This window comes from Globicephala melas, chromosome 3 (genome assembly GCF_963455315.2).
Source record: "Globicephala melas chromosome 3, mGloMel1.2, whole genome shotgun sequence".
NCBI lineage: Eukaryota > Metazoa > Chordata > Mammalia > Artiodactyla > Delphinidae > Globicephala > Globicephala melas.
Window position 1 is genome coordinate 134,074,868 of NC_083316.1, and position 23,762 is coordinate 134,098,629.

At 39.0% G+C, this 23,762-nt stretch overlaps 1 protein-coding gene across 6 annotated transcripts in view; it reads right to left on the minus strand.

The window, feature by feature from the left end:
* The window catches only part of EBF1 (EBF transcription factor 1), a 390,876-nt gene that overhangs the window by 361,548 nt on the left and 5,566 nt on the right, over positions 1–23,762 (minus strand). For all 6 annotated transcript variants that reach the window (XM_030834265.2, XM_060296554.1, XM_030834263.2 and 3 more), the window contains exons 5-6: positions 14,449–14,522; positions 4,947–5,015 (exon numbers count right to left, since the gene is read on the minus strand). In XM_030834265.2, coding sequence (XP_030690125.1) covers positions 4,947–5,015; positions 14,449–14,522 — 143 coding nt within the window. The remainder of the gene's footprint in view (positions 1–4,946; positions 5,016–14,448; positions 14,523–23,762) is intronic.

The following is a 23,762-nucleotide window of genomic DNA, read 5'->3' on the forward strand; positions in this document are numbered from 1 at the left end:
CCTGCTCAATGTTTAAAAATAAACCTCAATTATATTCTAATTCTGAAGTTTTACTATTGTTTTCCTATTATACAAATGAATATATATGTTACATAAACACATCAGGATCGATTTAATCGAGAACTTAGCTTGATGATAAGACAACACTGCGCTTTTCTGAAAAGTCCTATTACAGCATTTAAACCTCTTAGATGAAGAATGAATCTTAAATAAAATTGTTTCTCTGAACAACCCTGACGTAATTCAACAGGTAAAATGGCCATTCCAATATTTTCACTCCTGAACATTCTATTTCAGACAACAATCGTAAAGAAAACACATTTAGTGTCACCTAGGTGAAAGTGATTGAGTTGTGAAAGATCTTTAGAAAATCCTAGAAAAAGACAAATATACACTTCTTTTTTTCTTTTTAGGAGACCCTTGGGTAAGTGTGGCCTAAAGAGCTAATTCCGAACAGGCTAAATTCTTCATGTTACAAAACTCATGTATTTTTTTTTAAATGTTGCATGTCAGGGCTTACATCTCAAATGTAGATACAGAGATTCCTATAAATGGAAAAGAAAGACAAATCTGTTAAAGCTGCACTAAGCAAACCCAAAATCTTTACAAGGATATTAGTTGGCAGGCTTTAAAAATCCATGTTTTTAATATTGGTCGTGAGGGACCCAAAACTCTCCAGTTACTCAGGCCACATTATATCCCGAAAGGACTATGTCTAAATTCACACAAGACAGGAGAAGATAATTTGAGGAGGAATTTCATCCTTTATTATTTCTATCTATTAAAAGAAAACAGTCCACTTGTCAATTCTCATGATCCACAGCACAAAGAAATGAAGAATTGGGCTCTTATTTTCTCCCTTTATTTAGTGACCCAACTATTTCATCAATCACACTGATCTTAAATTGAAACAAACAAACAAACAAACAAGTATTGAGCCATCCCCTATCCTGTCCTACTGGAAGTAAGTGTACAAATCTGGCCGGAAACTTTAGGGCTCTATGTGAAAGGAATCCTATAGCATACTTCGGAGAAAGAAATGTTTTTGTTAAGACCATCTGTATTCATCCATGTCATTGCTCAAAGGAAAATAAAGAGTTTTGTGAAGCAAATCTAGAATGCACAGTAATCCTAACTAACTAGATAAGGAATAACAGTCTGCACACTTAATATATTCAGTTCAAGCATTTATAAATAAGTTTCCACATAGAAAATGGAAGTTTTTTTATGAATTCAGAAAAACTGGGTTCCCAATTCAGACTACCCTATGTGACTTTTGTCATTATCATCTTTTCTGATTCTTACAAAGTAAACCTAATTAAGAACCTCCCTCATTAGTCTTCCAGAAAAATTAGCCCAGCTTATGCTAATTACTCCTGCAAAATTTAATAAACTCGTTGAAATGGGAATAGCCTAATGAGGTTTTATTTATTGAACTAAGATAACTCCTATGAAAAAGGTTAGGACACAAGGATATCCAATGTTTTAATAAAACTACAATTTATTCAATTTCTAAACACGAATTTTATTGCAAACCTTTTAAATTCAAATATGAGTTGCTACGCGAATATGTTAAATCAATCTCCACCTTAATCCAATAACTGCAAGTCATTTTTTGCTTTTTACTTTAACAATAATTACCACACATAGCCCTTTACCTCAACGATAATGAAATTTGCTGTTATTAGTTCCTGGTCATCAGGTATTAAACATAACACATTTGACTTTTCCCATGTCTACACAGCCCAGATATCTAGATCATTGGGCACAGCCTGGATTTTTATAATTCTCAATCAAGCCATTTGGCATTAGGCAGAAAAACAACCTGGCAGTCAACTCCACATGCCCACTTTGTACATTTACAGAAATTTTCCTCCAAACTCGTTTGAAGTGACTTGACAAATTGTCACAATCGTAAAAAGAGCTGGGGTCATATTTTTCTTACTTTGTCGCACGCTAATATAAAAGAAGAAAGTAGAAACACATTTTCTAAATCACAGTATATAAATGCTGATTTTGTTAATTTCACTTTTTTGATAGAGTATGCCGACCTGATGTCCCCAAATCACCGGCAGCAAAAAATACAGCCAAAATTTAACACAGAAATAGCTTACCCTGTACCATTGCCGTATGACCAGAAAGCCTCTTCTATCAATCCTATAAATAGTTTTCCTGAATAACCACTGCTAAAAGTCTTTTGACTGATAAAAATAGCACTGTTCTTCCAAAATCCGAAGGACAAGCAAAGGGAACTAAAAATTATTGGTGCCCAAAAGGTGACTGCGTGTTAAACCTATGCTAAATCCTAACACAAGGATTGCCTGTACCCTCAGCTCTATAATTGCACATTGTATGCATCTTGTAAAAACAGTTACTATTGCTACTGAATGCAGGCCCCATAACCTATTTTTACAAAATATGCAGGGATTCGCATCCATAAATCTGAAAGCAAATCAAACCTTAAGCACGTAACACAGATATTATGCAATCGGTAATATAGAATCAAATTGGAAAGTATGAAATTCAAACACGGTTGTCATCATTTTTTTTTCCTTTGCAGCAATTTTATGGAATTGAAAAATCTTTTCTATTTTGCCCTTCCCTGTGTAAGTTCTTTTCCTGTTGTTATTCTCTTCGCTTGTTGTTAAAAATGGAAGTTTCACATATCAGCACAGACAGGACTGGAGCTTTTAAAACCTTTGGCAGACTGAAGGACAAATAAATTCTGAAAACTCAGATGCAAATAAAAATAGCTAAATGGGTTTGTGCATATCAGCTGGCATCACTGCTTGAAAAGACGGTTCACGGGAGACAGTGGCAACAGCCAGCAAATAAACATATGTTGGGACTCATGCAGATACCCTGGGTTTCAGCCGTTTTTCAAGTATCCTTCTCTTAAGAGACCAAGATTGGCTAACACCGTTTTCTACTTTGTCAAACCAAAAAAGAAAAAATGAAAAGGATAAATGTCATGAGTAATATCTCTAAAGCCACCGACAGTATAAAGTGCATACTTATTTTGCCTAAATTGTTTGAACTACCCCAGCCAAGAAAAGGTTTTAAGTACCCTACTGGGACAGATGCAAGGCGGCAACAATAGAAGCCACACTAATGCAATCCAGGTAACACAATCCTGTTTCAAAAACACGGGCCGGGCTAATTACAGCGCTGCTGAGTCAAGTTTCTTATGCCATCGCAACCCACAGAAACAGGTCAAAATCAAATGTTATTCAAACCACAGTCATATCAACCTTCTATATCAGAGTCACGGCTTAAAACCAAACGAAGAACTTAAAAGCTTAACCCATTCAAAAGCAAAAAAAAAAGTGTTTTCATTGCGGGTGGCAAAGTAAGGTTCTTATCATCTGAACCAAAAGAAACCGTGTGGCAGAACCGAATGTTGATAGTTTCAAAGTTTGGGGGAATATTTGGGCTGGTCCTTTGATCAGAACACTTTCTTTTTGATAGAAGAGTAAAATCTGCTTAAAATAACAAATGGCATTTTGAAGAGAGGTATTTAAGTGAAACAAACAACAAAGGTTATATTTATTTTTTATCTTATTCATTTGAAGATTTATCTGCCATTGCAGAAAAAAGAAATTACATAATGGCATGTCTGCTTTTGTAGATAAACATGCTATGCTAATTCTATAGGCAGCACACAACTTCATTACACACTAAACCGTTGATGTTTCAAACTTTGAATCAAAGATATTAATCGTCACTTATCAAGCAAAGATATATGTCTTTGGTGAGTATTAGTGAAAGATATTTAGTTAAAATATCTGATTGAAATGTAAGTTTTAGAAAGCTACTTGGCAATCAGAATTGGGTTTAAGCCTGAAGAATCACATAAGTCAAAATCAACAACCTATGTTTTGTCACAAATTACAGTAAAGCAAACACTTTTTCAGTCAACTGAAAAATGACAGAGCAAGCCTCCAAAAAGTAAAGAATTGGAAAGACAGATGGGTGGGCGGGGCAGGGGGGAGGTGTCAAAAATCATTATTACCAAACCCCAAAAGGGACTTTTGTTCAGCTGTTGATTTCCTCAACGAGGGATCAGTCAGTCTTACCTGCAAGACTCTTCCAGCTAACGGAGGGTGCTAGCTCTTGTCCTAGCTGACAACTGACAGTATCTATAAACCTTCCAGGCCATTTAACTCCCAATGAGTAATGCTATGTAACAAATGGTTTATTATACATGTTTCCATACAATGAATTTCAATAATTAAAATATAAAACGAATATTTGGAATGCAACTTTGCATAATCTGTGCACACACTGACTCAAAATTGCGCCGAACAACTAAAACAGATTTATTGTTCTACAGTGATTTACTTGGTCATGTCAGATTAGTAATATGGCTCTGTTTAAAAACACAATAATTAAGACAAGCAGGATAAATTAATCAACTACAAGGCAGCGTGAGCTACAATCAAACACGGGAAATTACTGTAGAAAATCTTGGTTCACAGATCTCTTTAAAACTGCTTTTATGCATAAATAAAACCTTAAAATGTAGATGGATTGCGTCCAACAGAACTACTGTAGCTAAAAGTGATAATGATTCAAACATTTTTCAAATAAAAGTTAAATATTTATAAGCACCCAACCACATTTCATAAATCACAAACTATTATTATTTTATTTCTGAAGCTTCCTGGCACAGCGTGAGGACTGAGCCACAGAAAGGCAAGAAAGAAGAAAATATGCCTTTAGGAGCGTGAATCAGACACAAAACTGGAGCAATCCAAGAAAACAGGCCTCCAAAGAACATCCCATATGGCTTTCCCAGGAATCGCAATAGCTCGGCGCAGCTGAAGTCATGACCAACAGGCAAATTTCGGCCACATGCCTTCCTAACCCTCACCCATGAGCCACGCAAGACAGGTGTTTCATTATAATGAGGAAAAAGAACCGAGAGAAAGTAGAGCGGTCCCTACCTGTCAATTATCACTGGATCTGAGGGAGTCTCATTTCGGTTGCCACAGCTTTTCTTGTCACAACAGCGGCTATGGAGCAAAAGCAAGAGGATTTAGTACAACCATTACCATGTAAAATCATCATTTAGGCAGACAGAAGGTTCAAATTGCTGGGTTGCAAATGCTAGAATTACCACAAAGCCATACCTGGCAATCAACGGATCCCTGAGACAGAACGTTCTATTTGGGTCACCTATGGGTTAATGGCCAGGCTTAACCTCTCCCTGCACAAAGGAGGGAGGGAGAGGGACTCCCACAGAGCGAGGACTGACAGCCCTAAGATGGGGTCTTCCCATCACTGCCCGCAGGATTGGAAGAGTTCACTGTGAAATGCATTATTATTACATCTACCCAATGAGAATATTCAGGGTTGTGGGTGGCTTAAACACTCTTCCCTCAAGATCACACTAATTGTGTGGAACGCGTCAATAATGAGGTATGAGTGATTTCTCCCCCTCCAGTCATTTTGTATTAAATGGATTCCTTTTTCTTCTCCTTCCTCTTTTATGGGAGACGTTTCCGTCAACCACAACCTTCCCCAAATCCTAAAACTGTAACTGTTTGCTTTTGAACCATGTTCAGAATGTAAGAATAAAAGTACAACACAATAATCGAGACAAAGAGGCAAGATAAAAGAAAATAGAGATCCACACATCCTCTGGCTTTTGTGCCCTGCTCTGGTCACTGTGCAAGTTTCCTGGAAGCATTTAGGACAGTTGCTCCAAAGCCTGGCAAAAGCCTGGCAATGGACACTCTTTATTAGGTCAGAGAAAAGGCAGACGTGGGCAAGTAAAGCACCTACTATCAAAATCCCACCCCATGTGTGACCTTAAAGTTGACAGTTTTTTCTTAACCTGAGATGCTTTTAAAAAGTGAAAAATTAGGGTTTTTGAAAACTACCCATGGTCAGTGGAAAACTATCCATCTGAGACTTGTTTGCAAATAAGAAATGTGTCCACTGGCCAGTCTACACCCAAGGGCACACTATAAAAGCACGTATTTGATCAGTCAAGGAGGTGAGGGAGTTATCCAAGCATTATACATTGCCTTGCACCACAATATGCACTTTTCTCCCTCTCGCTTACACAGGCACGCACGCACACACACAAACATACACACAGACTCATTCGACTCAGTGAATCATAGAGCCTAAATTTAGAGAGCTGCTAGAGAGAAACAAACACTGAACTTCATTTTCAGGACCCAGAAATATATGCCTGCACAGGGAGTCTTTCAGCAAAGTTAGGAAGTCTCTCTTCTGGCTGTAACTATATCTCTGAAAAGAGAATCAGCTTCCATATTTGGTGCTCATTCGATTTGCTTCTCGTATCTTCAGAAAACAACAGCAAGAATTGTATCTCCTTTGTCAAAGCCCCAGCTAAAAACCATGCCACTCCCTTAAGAGCCTTTCCTTTTCTGATTTAGAGGAAACTATTTCCTCCAGGCCTGAGTTCTGCTATACTAGTACTCTGGGGATAGAAAGCGCAAAGGATTCCAATACCTAAGATGAAGAAACAAGGGAATGAGGAGTACAGTCTTTGAAATGCATACAAAAGATAATAATAATTTACAAACTAAACTCCATCCTCCCTGAACTCTGCTCCCCTGCACCTACATCTCAAGGGCTTTGCCAGAAGAGCACAGTGGTTAAGCACACCGACTCTGGAATCCGAGTGGCTTGTGGCAGCTGGAGCAAGGTATTCCACCTCCTGGAGTCTTAGTTTCCTCATGTGTAAAATGGGGTGATTGTGGTACCCACCTCTAAGTGTGAGGGCTCAGATCTCCAAAAGCAGCCCAGGGACAGAGCCCAGGTCTTTTCCCAGGGATAAAAGCAATGCATGGGAAGGCCTATTTCTCCTTTCTATTTTCCATTTGTTCCTTTCTTTTTCAAAACAGCGACTGGGCAAATCCCCATTGGTCAAACCCTCACCATTGTCCTGCCTGGACTGAATGCCTTCCAGGGACTCTTCCAACTCACCTGATGATGATTTCAGACTAGCATCTACATCTCAAGACAATGTGATTCTCTCCCTCCTCACTGCCATCACCCTCATCTGAGTCACTTTCACTTTCTCGCTTTAACTCCTGCAGTGGCCTCCCACCTGGTCTCTCTGTGTCTACTCTTCACCTCCCCCATGACAGCCACAGTGATCTTTTCAAAATGTCAACTGGACTGTGTCACTTCACCACCCAAGACCTTTTAATGGCTTCCCACCACACTGAGAATACATCTATGGCCAGACCACCTCCCAGTCTCCTGTCACTCTCCTCCAACTTGCCAAGCTGCAGCCTCACTGGCCAATTTCAATCTCTCTAATGGGCCACGCTCAGTCTGACCTCAGGCCCAGGTCTGGGCAGGCCTCCAGGCCTGGACTGCTCTTCATCCAAGCCCTGCCTGGTTAGCCAGCCTCTACCCCCTCTTTGGGCCTCAGCCTCTAAGCTTCTTCCTTCCTCAGAGAAGCTAGCCCTGACACTTGATAGGTTCCTCTGGTTTTTCCTTTCAGGGCATGAAACACAAAGCAAATTATATACTTACATATATATTTGCATTTTTTTTGGTCACTGTCTCCTCTCACCCCCTCCCCTACTAACTCATATGCTTCATAAAGGAACACACTGTCAATTTTATTTACCTAATGAGTAGCATAAGGCCTGGGACAGAATAGAGAAGCTCAAATATTGGTTGGTGGATTGGACGACTTCATGAATGAATGTAATGTACTGGGGAAAATACAATCCAAGAAAATAGGAAGGTAGCAGATACAGGAAGCCAAGCTGACCCTCTGAGCAGACACTGCTGAGGAAAGGAACGTTCACCTCCATCCCACCCCATACACCAGACCACCTCCCCAAGCAAGGGCCACACTGGGCCTCAGATATGCCCTGTGCCTTAAGCACTGTCTTCATCCCCTTAAAATAAAAATGCCCTGGAGTGCAGCCAGCTGAATCGAAGCACAGCCTAAGTGAGAACCACCCCTCTCTGCTGTGCCCCAAGGGACCCAGGGAAAAAAGCAGATGCGAAGAACAGAAGTGTATAGGACTAACAGAATAGGAATAAAATAGGAATAACGAAGAAAGGAAAACAGACTAAGGGCTGGAGGTCATTTATCATTTATAAAACCCTATACAAAGTATGAAAAATAGCCCAACAGGTTTCCTGCTTTCCTGCCTCTCAAGTCATGTCACTGCATCACGTAGTCGTCATCCCCAAAACAGGATTCTTGGGCTCTGCTCTGCGTCTGGAGTGGCAACAAAACACTGTCTACAGTTTAAGCCCACTTTTAAAATATATTCATATACACATATACATATATGTGTGTGTACATATATACATGTAAATATGGAACTGTGTGCAGCATTAAAAAGAACGAAGGTGGGTTTGTACACACCATCTACATCATTTTATGACCTGAGAAAGCCAAGCTGCAGAATAGTATGTACGGTATGGTCCTACTTCTAGGAGAAAAAAAGGAAAGACTGAGAGAGAGGAAGGGAGTGAGGGGAAGAGACAAATAGTCTCACAAGCCAGTTCACACCCTCACTTCACTCAAATTTCTGCACAAAGTGACAGCCTGCAGAAGCCCTTCCCTGACTACCCCCAGAGCTCTCTAGCCCCTCATCCTGCTTCACTTTTCTTCCTAGCACTCATCACATTGTCTTTTATATTTGTCTTCTTATTTATTGTCTGTCTTTGAATACAAGGGTCTTAGACTGTTCTGTTCATCCCTGAGTCCCCAGCAAGTAGAACAGAGTGTGGCACACAGTAGGCCCTCTGGAAGTATTTTTTGAATGAATGAATAGAAACTTCAAAGAAATAGCCTATAAGGAGTGGAATAAGTGGGGAAATATAGAGGATATATATTTTATTTCTGTACTCCTGCAGTCTTCTGCTTTGTATTGCAATATTATTTTCCTATTAAAAGACTAAAAATCAACTGCAAATTGGGGAAGGAAGGTCTTCCTTTAGGCTGAGCTGGCATCTAACCCCATAAAGCTCCCTAGTTCTAACCCAGAGCCAAGCAGAGCAAGGACCTGTCTTCCTTCCCTGTGATGGTCTTTCTTGCCTTCTCTTTCCTCCCTTCTCCAAGCCAAACTGCTCCCTATGTCCCTCTACTGAACTCAGAAGGACGGAGAAAGGTGGGTACCAACCAGCACCATACACAAGGCAGGCATTAAGCAAGAAGGACAGAATGAAGGGAGAACAGATTCACTTGTGTTTAAGGCAGGAGAGGTCTCGGGCTGAAACAATACAGTACCTGGAACAACAGATGCAAGAGCACTTCAAGGGAAAAGTTACCAGGTTAACAGAAGAAATCACAGTGCCAATCATGTCCTCATTACTGTGTGACTGATGGATCTTCATCCCTTCAAATGCTGTTCTTTAGACTCCTACTGTGTTTGTCAGGCACTGCACCAGGCACAGACCTGGCATTTGCTTCCTAAAGCAGGAATCTGTCAGGGGGCTTGGAGTTTCCTCATTTGCTTTGTCACAGGGCAGGATTCCCACTACTTCACATCCCTTCACAACCTGCAACCCAAGTGGCAGGAGAGCAATGTGGCCCATCACTGGAGTGGGGACCCAGCACCCGGTGTCCTACGTACACTGTGGACTCAAAACAGCAGCCCTTTCCCCAGCAAGATTGTGCATCCCTCGGACAAGCTAGTCCAGGGAAAAGCAAGCTTGTGAGTTTCTTCCTTAGCAGCATGACACAGGTGGCATCTCTCTAGTGCACTGACACATGGCTTCATAAATCATGGCAAGAAACATATACTTGTTTCCTGGTCACGAGGCCTGCAGATCCTCATCTTAGGGACATGGAACTTCTTCCCATAAGTAGAGGCTCTCTCAAGTGGAGGAAAGCATCAGCTCCATCTCTAAGCCTTACAAAAAGGAAGATTATCTTACCCATTTAGCCAAAGTGGCTGGAGAATGAGATATATGAGTTATCTGAATAGTCTGATTAATAGTAATAAGCTCATTCTTTCCCTCAGTTAACCAACTTAAGTTTTTCCATTCTTTAAAAAAAGACACACTCCTTCTTTTCTCTTGAGTTGGTTTCTTCACTGTCCAACTGTCCCCTTGCCAGAGTTGCCGTCACTCCTTGCCACCTGAACCCCATAAAAGCTGGCTTCTGGGCCTCAGCGCCAACTTGAATGTCCTCTCTTGAAGTTCACCAGTGACTTTCTGGTGCTTTTCTCAGTATTCAAGTCTATCTGGATCTCCTTACACTTATTACATGGATGGCTCCCAAACTTTGAAACACCCTCCTTTTATTTCTATGCTCTGTATGCTCAAGGTTCTTCTTCCTAATTCTCGAACACACTAAATGAGATTGTTGCCCAAGGATGTATCCATGGCCTCTTCTCTTTCTATTCACCTATCCTTGTCAATCCCACGTAAGCCCATAGCTTTACTTTGCACCTTTGAGAAAAGACCTCAGAAGTTGGTTATCCTTCGCCCTGACTCTCTGCCCAGCTCCAGGCCAAAGGCCCACGATCTGTAGACCTCTCCCCAGAGAAATCCTGCCTGGACTGCCAACAAATGGACCAAAACGCTCCTTCATGCACCCTCTAAAATCCGGGTCCTGTTTCACCTTCCTCCCAATCCCTGCAGCTAAAACCCACCTTTCTCTGAGCAGCTGTGGTCTTTGGCCTCACCTCTTATCCCTGTCTACCCTTTCTACACTGCTGTCTAGTTATCTGTTTTATGAGTCTCATTCTCCCAGGCTAACCTGTCAGCTCTTCTACTATAGGGGCAGTCCTCTTTGGCTCTTTGTTCCACTGTGCTTTGCACATAGTAAGTGCTAAAAGAATGAATGAAAATATCCTTAACAGCACAGCTAGAATGAACAAAGCATGTTAACATTTTAGTAGACACTTCCCTTCCTTTCAATATTCTCTTACCGTCTTTCCCTTTGAGCAACTCTGTGCCAGGTACTTAACCAGGCACTGCAGATGTTGCTACTACTGCACCCACTACTTCCACTGCTTCTATTAATATCAATACTAATACTACTGCTGCTACTATTAATAATGACAATAGACATTCGGCACTTACTATGTGTCAGGTACCATGATAAGCATTTATCGGGATTACAGCATTTAATCTTAACAACCACCCTATGAGAGAAGTAATAGTTTCTCCCCATTTCACACATGGGCAACTAAAGCAGAGAGGAAAACTGGGTAACTTCTTTGTCTTCAAGGAGCTCTTAGTCCAGCAAAGAAAGACAGGCCTTGGACACACAATTACAATGTGCTGCATGCTATGAAGGAAAAGCGCAGGATATCACAGGAATGAATAATAAGGGGACCTCGCTCAGGCCAACAACCAGGAATGCATAAGTGGGAATCTAAAGGAAAAAAATGAGAATACACCAGCCAAAAAGGAAGGAAGAACAAGTCATATCAAGGAACCAGGCTAGCCCTGGGAGCTCATGGTCCCCAAGATGTTAGGCACTGACAGTGGGGAAAAAATGCCTTCCTAAATACAGCACCCATCCCCTGCAATTGTCCTGTTCACTGGAAAGGGAGAAAATCTGTTTTGCCCTGCCTGGGGGGCTAGGAACTGGACACACCTACCAAGTAGAGTTCCTATTTTCCATTCACATTTTAAACACAGGATGTGGAGATGCATTTATAATCAAATGCTTTGTGGAATGAATCCTGCTTCTAAAAATCTTTCATGGGGCCATACTTTTCAAGAGCTTAATCACCAAGTATTAGCAAAATGTAATAATGATGATTGGTATAATAAATTCCAGTTTACCAAAAATGCAGAACCTCTCCCAGAATTCCATGGAAAGAGTTTTATGCCATCAAGTCAAAGGGGTTTTGTCTCAAAGAGAGACAATAATAACAATCCCATGGCAGTAAGTCCTTTAGACAGCTCATGCAATAGGGTTACCCTCTCAACAAAACAAAACTGATTTTTTAAATTTGTAACCACCTAATACACAATTCCCTGGTGTTTATTTTTTTTCTTTTTTCTTTGATGACAACAAAACAGAATCATCCCAAGCCCTTTCCTGTCGATCTAAATTCTCTGTGTCTCCTTCACCGGTAGCTCCAACATACTATAAATATACCTCTTTTGTGACATAAATGCAAAGTTTTATTGTGCCGTTAGCCTTGATAGAAAGCACTGCAGAAAGTTGTTTAGAAATTAAATATCTAAAACAACCTATTTTAAAATCCAGGGCCCTCACTATTTCATGTCTGCAGTGAAGAAATTTCATCTTGGGGAGAGCAAGCTGTCTTTCACACCATATGGTTAATGGTGGTGCATAGCAATTAGCCAGGCTGATTAATGGTGAACAGACTCTAATTTTATGCTTATAATTGAGCCTGCATTTGCACCCCTGGTGCAAATTCAGCACATCCCAACTTCCACTTACAACCGGCAAGAAATCAAGAGAAATAGGATGGTGTGGAAAGTGAGAATTTTTTTCCTAAAGCCCCCTAAAGAGCATCAGATTTGCAATTTAAAAGACTGTTAGCCACACAATAGATGACAGGCTTGTGTAATAGGGTCATGGCGGCCTGGTAAACAAACAGTACCCCTTACACATCTATAGGCAGCCAGGAAAACCATCATCTGTAGCATTAGCAGGATGACATTTTGAATATGGCTCTTCCCTCTTAGCCATGCAGTACAAACATCATTTGCCTTCAGTGGCTTGAGAATTTTATTTTTTGCTATTTTTATGTTTCTAAAATATAGAAAGAACGTCAGCAGTAAAGCACATCAACCAGCATCATAAAGTACTTTGGACCAATGAATTTCCAGAACAAGAAAAATAAAAATTGTATTAACAGAGTGTAGGCTTGTGTGTGAAAGGCATAATATATCTTAAGTATCTTAAGAATAATTTCTAGCATAGTCCAAACAAGTACAGATATGAGATGCAAATCTATGATTTATAGATATTAGTTGGCCTATTGGTTGAGATCCATCTTCCTGTCTCCTGTTTGCTGGAATCACATGGAACAGAATACGGAAAATTCATTCTAACAACATGCTAATTGTGGGAAGACGAAATAGAGATATGGCTGGAAAAATAGTAATACGAAGGAGGTCTTTTTTTAATGCTTTTCAAAATGATTTTGCTCATTTTATTCTGAAGAGCGCAGCTCAGCTTTAGCTGTGCAATTGTTGTATACAGTATGACACTAATTTTGCCTAATAATATCTTCTACGAAATCCATGACCATATTTTTGGATTTTGTTGCTGCTTTAAAGTTAGAGAGAAGCAACCTGTTTTCGGAACAATTAACAAGTTTTACAAATCACTAAAGTGAAAACTTGTGAAACTCCTGTACATTTTAGAATAATATATTCGCAGAATGTTTTTTAAAAAGGAGAAAAAGAAATTTTTACATACATATTACAGATATAGAAGAAGTTACTACTTGGGACTTCACTAAGGAAACACAATAATCTCTTTTCTATCTTATTTCCACCTGTAGAGTTTTCAGATTGCTTTCCCCGCAAGTCTGCGGGCAGCAAATAAACCCACCCATGCCGAAGCAGCAGCTGAAACTCCTAAATGGTTTGGTCAGTAACAGTCAGGAGCCAAGCATGCTTTGTGCCAGGAGAGCCTGAGTGGCTAACAAAGCAATTAGTAGCCCTTCCCTGATGCAGAGTGTCATCGTCATGCTTTATCCAATTACTCAGAATATATCAGAAGCAAAGTGCCAGTGTTATTTTACAAAGAATTAGAATCCTAAACTGCAAGTTACAAGGCTGTTCTCTGGTTTACTCTCTCCCATGTGGAGGGCTGGCTGAGGCCATGGAAGTGAATGTGGTCTGCTTGCCTGGTTTCAAACGTAGCTTCAGACAAAAATAAAGATACTCATTTGTGGACAACATGAATGTTTATACCTTTCAGTGACTCATCTTTGCCATCCTTCCAAAAGCTCACTACATTTAAGAAATGTTAGCTACATTGTCATAGTTATATAAAAGGTAACTAAGATTAAGAGATCAGATGTTGGGTTGGTGTGGGGAGGAATGATGCCTATGTACGGACGGTCACATTGTTAAGTGGAAGAATTAAAAAGGGGAACTATAACTTTCAAGTCTTATCCAAACAGAGGTTTCTGCTGACCTCAATAGAACTCTTATTTTACTAGCAATGCAGTTGAGCACATATATTAACACTAGAAGGGTTATACTGTATTTTACTCAATTGAAAGGAAAAAGGAGAGGGCACTGCTTTGTGTCCATTAACAATGCAGTATCAAAATTGGAACGTTTGTTTTTTAGGATGAAATCTAATAAATAATTGAGAACCACTGTGATGCCTGACACTTTACTACCAAATACTCACATCTAACAGTTTTTAGACTGTCTAACAGAAGATAAACATATACCCCAAAATAGACCTGAATTCACCTAGATTTGAGATACAAATTCATCTTCTCTTTGCTAATTAAAGGGAAAGAAAAAGGTATTTCTTACCTGCACATGATTTCGTGTGTGAGCAACACTCGGCACATTTCTGGGTTCTTGTCTTGGCCTTCATACACTATGGCCTGTAAACAAAGGCATGATTTGAGCTAAGAATGGAACCAAGTAGCAGAGGACAAACTACCACAGTCAAATTCTTGACCATTCACCACTGCCGCAAGGCCAATTAGCTTTCAGAGCCAAAGGCCTCACTGGGCTGATTGTTTTAAGACAGTTGTTAAGGATCAACCCAAATTGAGTGGAAGGGGATATGTTCCTCTCTGTCCCATCAACCTCCTTATTATAACGCACATCTTTGGATCCTTGTATGAGATGGGCTTCTGTCGTCAAGACAACCACAATTCTCTCTTCAATTCAGAATAAAAATAAATCTAATCAATGGGGAAGGAAAAACCCAGAAGGCTTAGCAGATTGAGATACTAGTGATTTAAAATACAGAAAAACACATGGATTTTATTTTCAAATGATTCGTATTTGTCGCCTCATTTTACTACTTCCAACTCCAACATGTAATATTCTAGAGGTAAGTAGTAGAAAACAAGTGAGGGTATGGTTAATGAGTCCATTCACTGTCTTGAGATGATTCATCCATCAGGGGAAATCCTTCCTGCCTACAGGTTGAAAACATGTGCTCTCTGGGGTGTATAACCACCCAAACAGTAATACTCGCCCGCATATGCGGGGGGACAGGCAGGGTTGGGGCAGGGGGAGTTAAGCCATAGTTATCTCCCTCAACTAAGAAGAATTACATCTGACTCTCAAAATCTGGAGTCCCAAACCACCTCACCAGCCAAGATGTTTTTGTCTGTTTTTAGTAATATGTGTACAAACATTTTCCTTAAGGTCACCAGGAAGTTTCCTTGAGACCTCTGCTTACTGGAAGATCTACATGTTAACACCTGGGCCAAAGAAAAGCTCACAGCTATGGATAGAGCAGGGCTCTGCATGGGGATACATTTTAACTAACTTAACAATGTAGCACTGCATAGTACTAATACAACGCAGCTGCAAATTGTTAACAAAATTACTTTCACACATTCAGATAACTCTCAATTTCTTGGTGATGAAACTACTTAAGTTAACCAGAGACTATCCTTTTTTTATGATACACAGAAACTGCAGTAACTAACTTATAGTTGGCTAGAATGTGCTTGTTTATGAACCTGAGACTTTTAGAACTGTAAATGATGGAGGATAGCTTATGACACTATGTGTGCAGACCTGCAGACCTTCAGAGCAGGCTCTGACTTTTTTACCTAACTCCATTACAAAACAAAAATTGAAACAAATTTAAAAATGACAAAAAGTACCTGCATGGGCTTCCCTGGTGGCACAGTGGTTGAGAGTCCGCCTGCCGATGCAGGGGACACGGGTTCGTGCCCTGTTCCGGGAAGATCCCACATGCCGCGGAGCGGCTGCGCCCGTGAGCCATGGCCGCTGAGCCTGCGCATTCGGAGTCTGTGCTCCGTAACGGGAGAGGCCACGGCAATGAGAGGCCCGCGTACGCAAAAAAAAAAAAAAAGTACCTGCATAAGGAGAAAACATTTTCTACCATTGGCCCATCAAAAGCATTTATATGGTTAGCCTGTTATAACCCTACATTTTTTTTTTCCCCCTTACGCGGGCCTCTCACTGCCGTGGCCTCTCCTGTTGTGGAGCACAGGCTCCGGGCGCGCAGGCTCAGCGGCCATGGCTCACGGGCGCAGCCGCTCCGCGGCATGTGGGATCTTCCCGGAACGGGGCACGAACCCGTGTCCCCTGCATCGGCAGGCGGACTCTCAACCACTGCACCACCAGGGAAGCCCAACCCTATATTTTTTAATGTTTTATTTTGCCATAATTTTAGATGTACAGAAAAGTTGTAAGGATATATAAAGAATTCCAAGATACTCTTTCCCAGATGCCTCAAGTGTTTACATTTTAGTAAATTTGCTTTATTCTTCTTTCTTTCTCTATTTTCTTTTCCTGAACCATTTATTAGTTAACTGCAGACATGCCCTAAATACTTCAGTATGTATTTCCTTAAAACAAGGAATTATCTTACATAACCATAGCACAATTATCTGAATCACAAAATTAACATTGATACAATACAATAATCTAATCTAAACATCTGAGGTTCACCAAATACCCAATAATGTCCTTAATAGCAAACAACAATAACAAAACCAATACCAATCACTGCATTCAGTTGTCATATCTCCTTCAATAAGGAATATTCCTGAGTCTTTGTATTTCATGACATTGACATTTTTGAAGAATATAGGCCAGATATTTTGTAGAACATCCTCAATTTGGGTTTGTCTAATGTTTCCTCAGACTTAGACTAAAGTTATGTAATTCAGGGCCAGAATACCACAGCCATGACGCTGAGTTCTTCTCCCTGTATCACATCACACCGTCAACTCGTTCCACTAATGCCAGTAAACTCTGACCATTTGGTTAAGGGGGTGCCTGCCACCCATCAGAGAGCACAGCCAGATTTGTGTACTGTAAAGTTACTACTCACTTTAAGTAATTCATAACTATCTTCTGGGGAAATCATCTAGATTATGTTAACATCATATTATGACTTAAATTTTCACCCATTAGTTTTAGCATGCACTGATGATGCATTCCTGCAATCTTAAAGGACCTTTTAAATACCCAGGAAGTTGCTTTACTCGAGAAAATGCATTAAGTAAATTGAAAATGTTTTAAAAACCAAAACTTATATCTGCCTGCTTTATTTACTACAATCACTGCTTTAAAAAATCAGAGACACTGTAAATAACTGATTAGATCTCATACATGGTGCTAAAAATTCTATTATGCATTTCTGAGAAATCCTATTATCACTACCATTTTGTGTGTTCTCTTAATACCCCTGAAAACCTGTTTCAACTTTAGTTTTCTGTCATGCTAAACTAATACAAATAACTTGGTGAATAAAATTCATAGGTATTAATGGGGTTTTCCTTCCTGTTTAAAAAAAAAATTGGTTTTGGGAGGAGAAAGGCGTATCAATTACATCAGACCTTCTCATTTTGACTCTTTCTAGATAATACCAATATTATTTTTTACTGAGGCTGCTGGTTCCACTGAAATCAGTGGGCCCATGATGATACTCAATTAAAGATATGCTGCAGTGAAAATATGTTGACGCCCCCCCAAACAGTAGATGACCCATGGTCTCCCAGGTATCCCATGTTTTTGTCTTTGGTGACTGGACATCATTTGTTGAAGGCCCATGGCCTCCGTAATACATGTCTACCAAATGTCAACCTGCCACTTCGCTTCTGGCAGCAGAGTCAAAATGGAGAATCTTCTCTACATCAAGCATAGAAAAATGAAAGCATGAGTCTGGATTTGCTCAGAAATAGTTAAACTCTGGGGACAGAAGGAAGCATGAAGTTTCTTCTGTCCCTTTCCTTGGGGCCTCAGCAGAACAATACTTTTCAGCACATAAACACAGATAAAGAAGTGCTTGCTGCTTCTGTGACTTCTGAAATAAAAACAAGTGAAACAGAGTCTTCTCCCTCTCCTAAGGAGTAGAACTAAAATTCTGGAAATAGAGTAATCTAGAACCTCAGTGTAATAAAGTTAGCTACACAGTGAAACTCTGTCAAAGGCAGCTCCACCTCCAACCTTGCCTAAGCAGTTTTTGTTACTGAAAAAGCTTGTTAAAACACACACATGCACACACACACACACACACACACACCACACCACACACACACACACCACACTATTATATAAAAGTATGGTCCAAGAAATCGACATTCTGATGAGATCCAACATAGGAAAACAGGATAAATCTATTTTGATGAACGTCTTCAATGTAGAGTGTCAACAATAAAACAGACTTTTTAAAAATGCCTACAAGTTCTCCCTCCAGCTTTCACACATATCAAATCTCTACCATGTACATTTAGTGCACACGTCAAGACTGGTTCACAGTTCAGCAAACCCAGACTTCGAGCCTAAAAGGAAAGGGGTTCTCTAACACCAGCTTAGGGAGAAGTTTCTGCTTCTTTTCCCAATTTAAATATGTGCCTCTGTGCGGTGTGAGTGAAGCTCATTGAGGCCGGATCAGTTGGGAGATCACAGAAGCATATAAACAGCACTGACTACTTTAACTGAAACCATTTTAATAGACAGCTCGTCTAGGACCTAGACAATGGAACACCAAGAAGAAGGCTTATCTTCATCCTCCATAGTAAGTCATGCATCTGCTCACTGGGAGGAAGGTAGTCTGCTGTGAGAGTGACAAAAACAACAGTGGTTTAAGGAAACCAGTGTGTTCATCAGCAGTAAGGATGGGAGGCCTGTTACAGAGATGGGCGGGAGCAGGAGAGAAAGCATATCAAATACATTATTTAAATAAATGATTTGATGGTGAAGCAAGTTGAGGTTTTAACCTAAGAAACAACAAAAACAACAACAAAATACAATAAAATAGAAAACGATGTTTACGTTAATCCTGCCAATGCAAATAAATCCCTTAAGGTGGCAGGAATGCTTGTACAGGAAAAAAAGTAAAAGAATAAACAGCACAAACTTCATCTCAACTTTGAAAACCTGGTGGAACTGATAAACAAGTTGTCAAAACTTGACATATTTGGAGCAGGTTTATTCTTCTGATATACTAGCCTCCCTTTTCTTAACGTTCTCCTCTAATGAGCATAATGAAAATATCACAATTATTGTTAATACTCTGTTGACTTTCTGATTGAGGTTTTTTTCAAGAATAGTTTTTTATAATAACAAAAATGAAGGAAAAAATAGGAATTGTTAAACTTTCACATCCTTACACAACAGTGCCAGAAGGTTTGCTGTGAGAGGATGAAATGCCATCAGTTTCAAATGCCCAATTACACATTAACCTATACCAACTTCGAAAAGAAATCAATCAATAGAAAAAATCTGCCTCTGTTGCCACTGTTTTAGAAAGCATCTTGTGAATTGTGGTTCATCTCCACTTTTCTAAAATATCACTGGGTCTTAAAAGTTAATTGAAACTTACTATGGATAAAGACCACACAGTAAAACAAAAAATAGATGGTGAACTTACACAGGGATCACACTTCAATGGGATGCCAAAAGAAATACAGAGAATTGAGCACAGTTTTCTTTGTTTACTTTTCTAATAATTTTAACTCTTTGTGTTCCATGCAAAAATAAAGTGAGCAAGGAGAATACTTTTGACTTTGGTTCATTAAAATCTGAAAGGTTTTTAGGAACAAAATGTTTTCATTAGGAGTCTTTCTTGGTTTACAAACCAACAATCGGAGACTTGTCATCATTAATTTAGAAAGACAGAAAAAGATAATGAAAGGAAAGAAAGAAAGAAAAAAAGAAAGAAAGAAAAAAAGAAAGAAAGAAAGGAAAAAGAAAGAAAGAAAGAAAAAGAAAGAAAGAAAGGAAGGAAGGAAGAAAGGGAGGGAAGAAGGGAGGAAGGAAGGAAGGAAGGAAGGAAGACAGGTAGATAGGTTACCTATAACTAACAAAAACTCCTAATTTTCCATTTAAATCAAAACAGTAACCTTGAAAATACATCACTCTTTTTTCCAAATACAAAATAAAAGGCTAAACCTAATTTGTCACCTTAAAGAATACATTCATGAATGTACAAAGTATCTCCTTCAACCAGAAGTAAAGTGTCCTATAAATACAGACTGTCAACACGACTTTGGCAGCAAATTACCAAGAATCAAAACTAATAAAAAAATATGAACACCTACATTATCAACATGCTGTAATATTAATCATTACTTTCGACCACCAAGTTCCACTTCTTGTCATTAAAATAAAAAAAAGTGTTAGCTAATGCGGTTCAAGAAATTTCCAGTATGTGAGGGAGCCTTAGTTAAAAATTAACCTGTGACAAAGAAAACACTACAAAATTGACGTTTCATAAACAATTGTGTCAAACAGCAATCCAAAATTAATAGTGAAGTAAAATAAAAAATTATTTTGCTTCAATTAGCAGCTTAGCTACTGGTGAACAAATTACAAAGATGTAATTTAAGCTCAGCAGCTAAGCAGGCCTGTTTGCAGAACTGAATTAGGAAAGTTGCAAAGGAATGATATCATATTCAGTATGCTGTTCAGTTACATCACAGCCCTGAATAAAAAGAGAATGTGTACCAAAAGCAGTTAGCTTCAGAATGCATCTTTTGTGTCTCAAAGAAATAAAATCTCTCATATTATTCAAACACCAAGATAAAAACTGAATCATTCTAACAATATCATGCAATATTTCTTTTTCTAGCAGTAATAAAAGATATTTCACTCATACGATAACTACATTTACATCTATATTAGTAGATACAACTGGCTTTGTCAACTCAATGGGGTAATAATAGTAATAATAGTAAAATAATAAAAGCAGCTAATTTATTAAGCACTTAATGTATGCTAGTCACTGTTCTAAGCATTTTCCATGTATGAATTCATTTAATTTTCACAACTGAGCTTCCAGGTAGGTGCTACCATTACCTCAATTAGTTTCCAAATGCTTACATATTTTAATAACTAAGACCAAATCATTCTTGCTCAACAACTATATAAACAATTCACCAACATCCAGACCCTCCTTCATTCCTCTCAGCAATATAAGTAAAGACACAAGAACAGACTATCCGTGTAGCCATACAAGTTCGATAAATGCATCACTACTAATACGTTCATTTTTAATGCTGTTCAAATATTCACATGGAAACAGCTCTAGCGTAAATATCCCCGAACAAATGGCTGTATATTATCCAGGAGGGAGCAGTTGGACCGCCAGACTGGGAAAGTACTAGGCCATCTGGCTCCGGCAATCTCTCCAAAACCATCAGCTTTGTTTTCACCCCCAGACTCCAAACAACACATTTTCCACTGTGATGAGTTTACATTTTCCCAAACACAGGTCCTGATCATGCATAAAAATCCCAAACTTCTTCATTCCTCTATGTGCAAGGAAATTCAAATCACCTGCATTTTTGACATGTTACCAAAGAAGAGAGAAAGCTGCTAAAATATGGCTCCTAACTATAAACTTGCCCTGTCATTGCTTGTTTGTTTCCCCAAATACATGAAAGAACCTCTCTGCTGGCCTAGTTGAATTCCTTAGGAACTTATTGATACACTAAAAATGTGTTTATCTACCAATGAAGAACCATGAACAGAAAGGGTTGTTAATCAAATCTACGTAGCTGTGGCAGGACATGATGAAACAATCAATCGGAAAAAGTGCACTTGCATCAATAACTTGAAATACCGGGAATATCAAAACAAATATATAAAGATTAGCTGGAAAGAGAACTATGACAGCAGTTCTAATTATTGTACCTTAGACTTCCCACAGTGCTGGGACTTTTTAGGGGTCCCCTCACCATATCACCTACCTTCAAATCCATACACAAAAAGATTATGTGACTATTATTTTTCCCTTTCCAAAAAAGAGCTTTGGTTTGGGGGCAGGGAATGTTTTGTTTTTGATAACTTTATGGAATTTGGTACTCTTTCTTTGAATTATAAAAATTTCCCTTTTTTCAAAGCAAGATGGTAAGAGGGCAGATAAGTTAAAGGTTGTTTTTTTTTTTAAAAAAAAACTATTTAAAGATAACTCACTGAAGCAATCACAGAATGTAATTATATCTCAAATACTACAGGAAAATCTGAACCGAGGCACATTAAAACTCAGACCTCTCCCACTGAGTTCATTTGAGTTTCTGCAGTAGACACCATTTCTGGATGCAACAGCCATCAACTTCTGGATCCTACAGGCCTTTTTGCATGCTCACTAATGGAATACCAAAAACAGCAATGACAAAAAAAAAAAAAAAAAAAACACCCTATTTTTAGTCCAGCTAAACTTGGTTTTGCAAAACCCTTCCCAAAAGCAAGCTTCTTATTTTCTAGCTGGTGGACAAATATTTTAAATATAATTATATCCTTAGTGTTTTATAAGAAAAGCATAGGGATAAGAGGGCTCAGATCCTTACACATTCACTTCTAATAAAGCTTTCCCTTTCCTGGTAGAGTCAAAAATTAAGAGTCATTACCCCAAATAGTGTAATGAGACACTTTGAAAAGGTGTGAAATACTGTGTCATACCAATACATCTTGGTTGATTGAGTACATTTCTGTTTGATCTCAAAGCTGCTAACTCCACCCAAGATCACGAACATTCTATGAAAATATAAAGTGCACAGCTAGTTTTGAATTTTGCTTGCCAAAGATTCCCTTCAAGTCTTAACCCCAACTTCTGAGTCAAAGATATGACATCACATACATAAAGCTGCATCTCTGATGTGAAAAACGTTGCGATAAATAAGCAGCTAAGAGAAGACACTTGAACTCTGCTTAGATACTCCCACTGAAACTTATGATGTTATTAGAACTCATCACATCACTGTAATTATTCCATTCAGCACTCTAAATATCAAAATCCTGAGTCTATCTACCTGGAATAATTTCACAGGGGAAAAAGAAGTAAGCGTTTAATTGGTCACCTTATGTCAAGACTTACTTCTGATTGAAGGGGTCACTGCACACTTAACTAAAATAAAAAATTTAAGAAACTTAAAAATCAGACTTGGCATTTAATTATCACAGAATAATTTCAAGCTAGATGAGAATCCACTGTTTTACTCATCAAAGCTAAAACGTAATAATTATGTCACAGCTAAGGAAAGTCATGCTCTTCGCGCTGATCTGCTTTTTGAAGACTATTGTATTAGCTGTGTACACAAGAAGCTAACCTACTTCCCAAACTCTTACAGCACATAATCAAGGAAAAAGCAACCGGATAACGGGCAGGGATTGCCTTTCAAAGTAAAAGCTACAGAGAAGGCATTAGACAACTATTATGAAAGCAAACAGGTATGCCTGGAAAAATCTTTTTTCTTGATATTTTTAGACTAAATTCAGATAATTACTAAGCCTTTTTTTCAGGTCGCTCCCCACCAAAATATACAATTGCCTACATTTATAATTTTAACTTTCAGTGAGATGTCACAGTATGGCAAGTAACTCTCTTATACCTGCTATTACTACACTATATCTTATTCTGGTCCCACTCCCACCCCCACCACCGATAGAATTTATGACACCAAGCAGTCAAAGAATGCCTTAGCCAAAGTTTTTCTTAAGCTCTATAACCTTGTTAGTAAAATGATATTAGATGTATTGCTTTATAAAAATCAAGATCATTCTTCCAACTTAGAAGAGTGTGTAAAGTCAGTTCATCTCATAATGGGAAGATCAATTCTTGTGGCACTTTTGGTTTAAGGGGCCTAAAATCAAACATGTCCTAATTTTGTGCGCCTTACAAC